Here is an 8,390-nt window from a genome sequence, read left to right as displayed (position 1 = left end):
AGTTGAAACTCATTTTCCATTTCCACTTTCTCCTGTTTATCCAGAGTCAGGTTGCAGGGGAAGCAGCCTAAGTAGGGAGACCAGACTTTCCTCACTCCAGCCACTTGGGGCATCTCCTCAGGGGAATCTCATGTTTCTGATATTAAGCATCAGTTTAAGCTTATGCTTAATTACTCAGAGATAAGGTATTAACATTTGAGCAAATATAGTAATTATATTGAATACATGGGGAAAATAGTTAACATGGTGAGCTGAGAGTCTTGTAAAAATATTTTACTTGATTTTCAGTTTCACTTCCTATGATTTCATAAATAGTTCAACCCGTCCAGCCTGCAGGGATTTAAACCCAAGGCCTTCCAGAAGATGGGAAGCGGTGCTGACACGTATGCACCAGGATAACCATAAACGGCATGAGGAACATATTTAATATAATTTCTGATGTGCTGACACCAACATCTTGATGAACCATCACCTTTTAATGCAACTTTTAGAGCAACTTTGCATTAAAATTGTCATTATTTACCAAATGACACTTCATGACAACTGTCATAAACATTCATAAAGACTCCTTCATGTGTATGACAGTGTCATGTCAGTCTTATGCTCACCCCTTCAAATAAAGTGTTACCAAAAACTATCACATGCAATTGACTTTCAAGTATATTTCCTCAACACCACCCTAGATAACTGTACTAGTAAATACTCATATTGGTAATAGTAGTATATTATGGTGGTAGTTTATTATTTTATGTATTTCTGTATTTTCTCATTTGACTCTAAACCTGTGGAGTTTCTCTCAGGCTGACGAAAATCCTGCCTAAGAACAGTCATGTCCGAAGAAAGCTCATCTGCTTTAAATTCATACATTTTACACATTTTGCATAAATCGAGTGGTTAGGGGGTTATGTTTCCATTTTGACTTCTTGATTTACTAAAACACATGACAAAATCTTTGATGTGGTTTGTATTCTTAAAGTTTGACAGAAATAATTTTATAACATTTAAAGACCTGATCAAAAAGGTGTGCTTTCTTTTTATCAAGACTGTATCTTTAAAAATATGTGACCTGTCTGTCTCCTCCCACAGAGCTTAAAAAGTCTGAACACATCTCATTCTCTCACAGACGGCCATCAGAACAGATTCCTGAGCCATCACAGGTGAGATCATTACTGGAACCATAGTAATCATCTGTGACCACTACTTTTCTGACAGATTCAATTAAACAAATTAGATGCTGAACAATTAAATATTTCCATTATTTAAACATTTTTTCTGTGACAAAAAAGAAACTGGGTGGGTTTTTTCATCATGTTTGTATTTTTCATTATATTTAACATTTTTATTTAGGCTTTGAGCTCTCCTAAGGTATATTAAACCTAGTAAAATGCATGTGCCTCATCTCATGTTTCATATCTGCTGCTTTCTGTTTGTCATCTATGTTCACCTGAACAGCTGCTACTCATACTTGGGCCCTTTGCGAACTCTGGTCTCTGGCTTTGTATTCTTTTAATGTATATTTCTACCAATCAGGTCACAGATCTAATTATCAAACTGTACACAAGTATCTGAAGTATTATGTTTTTTTAGTAAATTATATTTCTGACAGTTTGCTCAGCAATAAATGACTTATGCTGAAAATTCATCCATATTTATGTATTTTCATACCAGGTATGAAAATACATGTAAAATGCATCAGAAATAGTAACCTGACATGTTGATTGTGTTCAATATATTAAATCTTCTGAAGTCAAGAGATAATTTTGATCCAAATTATTAAGCCAAAGCTTGTAAATTTTTTCTTCAGAATAAAAACTTGATAAATGTAGAAAACCTTCCAGTAGAAAGTATTTTACATAAAGAAGACACTTCTTCACTTTGCAGCACAGATAAAGCATTTGTTCATTTGTTGAGGATGAGTTCATAAAATAATCTAAATATTTTTATTTTTTATTCCAGTGTTGTTTTTTATTTGTAGCTCTGGATCACAATCATCCACAGATTTATATACTGAGAACCTCCAGATCTAGATTCCTTCCTGATACTGATGTTTCTTGTTTCTTTCAGCTTTGAAGAGTTCCTGGATCTTCTCCAGACCTCGCATTCTGTCTAATCAATATTTATCCATGTTTGATCACTTTTTTTGTAACTTTTGTGACTGAATCAAGGATAATTATGATCTAAAACAGGTGTAGTAGACTAATGGTGGAAAAAGAAGTTTTGAAGGCGATTACTTTTTGACATCAGGTAGTGAACCAGAAACATGTGAAACATGCAGCTTTTTACACATAGCAGGATCTTAGCTTTCACAGGAAAGTATGCGGTATCCACTCAAACTTGTCATGCTAAAGGACTCCTAGAAACTTGTAAATGTGCAGCACTGCAAGTGAACCCCTCCATATTGTCTGAGAATGAAGGGAGCAGTTCAGTAACAGTTTTAGAAAAACTTTTAAATAGTAATGTTTTGTAATAGCACCTTTTACATACAAGTCAGTATTTTGCAAAGACAGCCTGAAGATAAAATCTAATTAAAATAAAACAAATAAATGATACAAAGAATTAAATATAAATACATTAACGTGAAAGATGTGCAGATTGAATAAGAAAGTATCATGCTGCTTTTCAGCAGGCAAAGTCCAGAGTCCAGACCCCATTAAACTGGTCCCTGCACTTTAATAGGGGGTCCTGGAGTACAGGTAGATTTAGGTTTGAGGACCAGAGGATGTGGAGGATGTGGGTTTATTTATTTAGAAGTTGCTGAACCAGGGTCAGCAGGTCAGAATTAAAGGAATGGATTCTAATATAACTATGGTGAACAGGTAACCAGAGCAGACAGTGAAACAGGAAATTAATGAAGAACAGGTTGAAGAAGTACAGGAGCTTGGTTACTCCATCAAACATTCCGGGTCAAAGACATAAAGATAAATAGACAACTTCTCAGGGATTTTCAGCAATTTGTAAGGAAAAACAACTAATGAAACAAATATAAAAAACAAATACATAAAGCATGAGACCATAACTCAATGTCTTGAATTCATTGCATCATAATCCATGGTCTTATTGTTCTTTCATCCATAGCAAGTAATGTTACTCATCATCCACATTTTGCTGGTGGGTTTCTGCTCCACCTTATTCATTTTTATTTTCCAATCCAATTTTTCTGTCAGTCGTCCTTTCCATATCCGTCTCTCACTGATTGCTCTTCTGGTTCAGGAACTCCTTGATATTAACTGCAATGCTATGGGCACGGTTAAAAGAAAAGTGTGATTTATTTTTGGATCAGTATTTCTACTCTTTGGTTTTAGATAATTAAAGAAGCTGTGTAAATGTGTTTTCCAGAATTGTTATCCAGATACTATATCCTCATCTTCTGACAGATCATCACTGAAATTAGTAAAAGACAACACCATGGACATGTAAGTAAAACAAAAATCTTCCCCTATGTGATGCAGAAAAAAACATGTAATGTTTATGATTGCTGCAGATTTTATACTTTAATTTTTAACTTGCAAAGTAAATATTTAGCTTGGTAAATAAATATTTACTCTGAAACTGTAAGATTTATAAATTAATAAATAACATGGTGAAAGTATGACTTGCTAAATAACCCTAACTGTTATAAATTTTTGACTGTGTAACTTTGAAAACACCCCATAGCAGCTGACTTGTTGTCCAAAAACATTCTGATAGGTTTCATAGAATTAAATCTTATTTCTCTTGATTGTTTTCAGCTGTTTTGAAATAATTAACTGTGCCCTTAACTTATATTTAACTTTCCATTGTGTTTGTCATTATCTGATGTGTTTCATGGGATATAAAGTTTGTTTCTCTGAGGAAAACTACTTTACGTTATTAAGAACAGAGTGAGTTCCAAGTCAGGACAGATACAATCAGGGAACAAGCTCCTGCTGGACACAGGATTTTTTGATAGTTATTGAGAAAATTATAAGATTGAAACCTAACCTGAAAATGAGACAGAATAAGATTTCTCATTTATGAAATTGCTCTCAGGGGAAAATAAACGGCTTGTCAAAAGGAAAACTGACTACAGAAATGAATGAAACATGTAATGATAAAATAATTAATATAATTTTTTTATTTAAACTGTTTCCTTTCCACAGTGGTTTGATCAGTATAGGATGCCCTACAGTCCGCCGACTGAAAACTAAGAAACAGACATTTGGGACGCTGACCAGAGTGACTATAGGTGAAAAAAATGTGAAGAAGATAAATAAAACCATCTTAGTTGTTGGAGAAGCAGGGACAGGAAAATCTGCCCTGATCAATGCTCTGGTTAATTACACCATGGGAGTGAGGTTTGAGGATGAAGTCTGGTTTCAGGTTGTGGAGGAAGAGGAGAATGGCCAGACATCAGATGTGATTGTGTATGACATCTTTGATTTTGAAGATAAACCTCTGCCCTACTCCCTGACCATCATTGACACTCCTGGATGTGGAAGCCAGAGAGGGATGGACTGTGATGTGACTGTAAGTCAAAGACTGTTTGACTTATTTCGATCAGAAGATGGAGTTCGTGAGATCCATGCAGTGGCAATGGTGATGAAGGCCAGTGAGAATCAGTTAAGTGATTCTCTGAGTTACATATTTGAGTCAATGATGCCTCTTTTTGGGAAAGGCCTTCAAAACAACACTGTGGCTCTGATCACACACTCAGATGGAACGATACCTACGGTTGCTCTTAAAGCCCTTAAAGATGCAAGGACTCCATGCGTAAAAGACATGGACAGCCAGCCTATTCACTTTACAGTCAATAACTGTCAGAATGAGCCTCGAACAGAGGAAACTAGCTTAGATCTGGAAAAGGCATGGAGAGTGACAGAGAAAGGGCTAAGTGACTTCATGTTTTTTCTTAAAAAGGCTTCACCTCAGCAGCTGCAGGTGAAGTTTGGGTTTAAGTCACAAATCAGACTTGCAGCCTCCATCCAAAACCTAGAAGAGAAAATCAAGCTAAATGAACTGAAACAGCAAGAAAATAAGCAGCTTCAGGAAGCTCTGAAGAAACTCAAAGAAGAGGAGAAAAATGAAAACATCATTGAAGTAGATGAAGTCTGCATAGAAGAAGAACCGATTGGTGGTGAGATGTCCTTCTTTAAATCAGCTGTCTGCTGTACCGTCTGTAAGGAGAACTGTCACTATCCAGGATGTACGATGGCCCTGAGCCCTGAAGAGTGTGAGGTCATGGATTTTAGCCACTGCACTGTTTGCACTGGAAAATGTCCTGTATCAACACATGTTAAAGCCAACTGGAGGTATGTGGCCAAGACAAAAAAAGTGCAGAGAACCAAAGAGGAATATAAAAAGATGTATAAGAAGAAAGCATCACACTATAATTTAAAGCTTCTTGAGATTCTGGGAAAGGAGATTAAAAGCCTAAAATCAGAGAAGACACAACTGATAGAAAACTCCTTCAAAAAAGTTGTAAGCTTGGATCAGACTGTGCTTAAAGTTTGCTCCCTTTCCACCTACATAAGTTTGGACTTCCTGATTGAGAAGATGGAAGAAAAAGGAGACTCAGAGAAGCAACAGCAACTGCAGGAGATAGACCAGCAGATGGATGGAGGGGTCAAAGCCTTGCTCAACTGCAAGTATGATCAATTAGCACTTATTATGAGTTCATTTAACAAGTCTTTTATACAGTCTCATGATTATCACTTGACTGAGTAGATTAGTAATTGAAAATTAATTATTGCCTTAGATTATGAACCATTTATGTCCACTTTCTGTTTGAACTGTAATGTAAACACTCACTTTAACAATCTCTTTAAAATGTGGAACAATAGTGTATTGGGATTTTTAAATGAAATTAAGCTGTTAGCTCCACAAAGGCAGTCATATAAAATGAATGCCTAATAATATTCAATTGATTGTGTAACCTAATCTCCAACCCAGCCATTGTGGAGCCACATGTCATCAACCAGTCCAAAAAAACACCATTCTGAGATCCAGTTAAGTTCTACTCTGCTGTAACAATTGTGTGACTAATAGTAAATATTAAATAATTTTAAAAATCATGCTTATTCTGAACACATGCAATGCTTGATGTAAACAAGGCTCCAGAAATTAGGAGCTTCCTCAGAGACACAACCATACAAATACTGAAAAAAAACAAAGTAAGAGGTAGTTACCCATGGCGCCGTCTTTAATGAATTCTTTGAACATCCAGGCCAATAGCATGACTGAATTTTAGAGGTCAGACATAACTTGGCTAAAACAATAATTAGTCCAAACAAGGGGAGAGGTTTTCCTTGTCTAGACACCATGGCAACTACAAAGAAACCTGGACATAGAGTTTTAAAAACATGGTTTTTATTCATACCAGATTGAGCTTGATGTTATGAGATCTATTAATATTACTTTAGAAATAAAAAGGTTAGCACTTTTCATCACTGCTGTAAAATTTCATGAATAAATCTGTGATCTAAATGTGACCAGAACTTATTTCATTTATGAAGTTTAGATATATTTAAAACCTAGACTTACACAAATAAAGATTTGTGCAAGTCAATAAGAACCGAGGAGAAAAATTAGGATACAAAATTAATTTTTGCTTAACATTTAAAAAAACTACATACTGAAAACCTGAGACAATGTTTCTGTATGATGTAAATTTTTAATAAAACCAACTCATTTTTAAATATTTAAAATAAATGTGTTTTCTCTGCAGCAACAATTCTCCACAAGAAATCTTTCCCAGCAGAGACCTGATTCGTTCTGGATGCCCTGCAGTCTACCAGCTCAAAACAAAGAAAAAAGTCTTTGGAACCTTGACCAGACTGACCGTAGGGACAAGAAAACGCAACAAACCAAACAAAACCATCCTGCTTGTCGGTGAAACAGGAGCAGGGAAATCTACTCTGATCAATGCACTGGTCAACTACGCCATGGGGGTGACATTTGAGGATAAAATCTGGTATCAGATCGTAGAAGATGAGAATAGAGGTCAGATAGAAAGCCAGACATCAGATGTGATCGTGTATCAGATCTTTGGTTTTGAAGGTAAAACTCTGCCGTTCTCTCTGACCATCATCGATACGCCTGGATATGGAGACACCAGAGGGATTGAACGTGATATCATTGTCAGTGAAAGATTATTTGAATTGTTTCGATCAGAACATGGCATACAAGAACTTCATGCGGTGGGTCTGGTGGTGAAGTCGAGCGAGAATCGTCTGAGTGACCGACTGAAGTACATCTTTGATTCAGTGATGTCTCTATTTGGAAAAGACATCGAGAAAAACATTGTAGCTCTGGTCACTCACTCCAATGGAAGAAAACCAAATGACTTGCTTGGGGCTCTCAATGCTGCCAAGATTAAATGTGCCAAAGATGAGAAGGAAAAACCTGTTTACTTCCTTTTCAATAACTGCCAACACGAAGAACGAATAGAGGAAGAGCATCATAAAAATGCTGATACAATAACAATGAGAGGACTGAATGGCTTTACTGCCTTTCTGGAAAAAACTGCACCTCGAAAACTAGACATGACTTTGGATGTTCTCAATGAACGGATCAGACTGTCTGCCTGCATCCAAAACCTGGAGGAAAGAATCTGTCTGTCTGAGCTGAAAGAGGCAGAAATTGAACAAATTAAAGAAGCTCTGAAGATACATGAAAAGAACAAAATTAATGATAAGGTCACTGTAGAATTTGATGAAGCCTACAAAGGCAAAGAAGCCATTGAAGGAGACATTTGGTTAATGACTTTAGTAAAAGGGGCAGTATGTTGTACCATCTGTGAGGAGAACTGTCACTATCCTGGATGTTCAACCTCTAGAAAGCCCGAGGACTGTGAGGTGATGAAAGATGGCCGGTGCACTGTGTGTACTTTAAAGTGTCCTGCATCTGCTCATGTGAAAGGGAAGTGGAGATATGTGAACAAGACAAAAAGGGTTCAGAAAAGCCTGGATGAGATTAAAAGAAAGTCAAAACGAGAAAACAGTTTGGATTTTTTGGTCAATCTTGAGAAAGATTTGAAAAAGCTGAAAGCAGAAAAGTCACAGCTGCTGGAAGAAGCCCTCCAACATATTGACAATTTAGGGCAGATTGCTTTGAAAGTTAATTCAGTGTCCACATTTGTCCCATATGACTTTCTGATTGAAAAGCTGAATGACAGAGAAGAAGCAAACAAAATTCAGAAACTGGAGGAGATGAAAAGCAAAGAGGATGAAGGAACCAGAACAATCATTCAGTCTATGTGGGGTAAAATGAAAGCAACTACCAAAAAAATTCAAAAGGCCTTAAAGTAGCAAAACTGGTATCAGCTAAATGGGGTCCTTTAAGAGTGCATCTTTGAATTAATGCAAATGTTTGGATGAAAACACTGGCTCAATTTCTCATGTCATAACAATTGTTCCTCATGTAAGCTGTGTTAA

At 36.3% G+C, this 8,390-nt stretch overlaps 1 protein-coding gene across 1 annotated transcript; it reads left to right on the top strand.

The window, feature by feature from the left end:
* Positions 1-1,136: 1,136 nt before the first annotated feature.
* On the top strand, positions 1,137-8,376 carry LOC106956199 (uncharacterized). The gene is made up of 4 exons (XM_015046872.1): positions 1,137-1,157; positions 3,337-3,413; positions 4,119-5,603; positions 6,683-8,376. The coding sequence occupies exons 2-4, from the start codon at positions 3,406-3,408 to the stop codon at positions 8,262-8,264; spliced, it is 3,075 nt and encodes a 1,024-aa protein (XP_014902358.1). The 5' UTR covers positions 1,137-1,157; positions 3,337-3,405; the 3' UTR covers positions 8,265-8,376.
* Positions 8,377-8,390: the final 14 nt, after the last annotated feature.

Source organism: Poecilia latipinna, unplaced genomic scaffold, assembly GCF_001443285.1.
Source record: "Poecilia latipinna isolate Pla-1442-1.1 unplaced genomic scaffold, P_latipinna-1.0 Scaffold795, whole genome shotgun sequence".
Lineage (NCBI taxonomy): Eukaryota > Metazoa > Chordata > Actinopteri > Cyprinodontiformes > Poeciliidae > Poecilia > Poecilia latipinna.
This window is presented reverse-complemented; position numbering and strand designations above follow the sequence as displayed.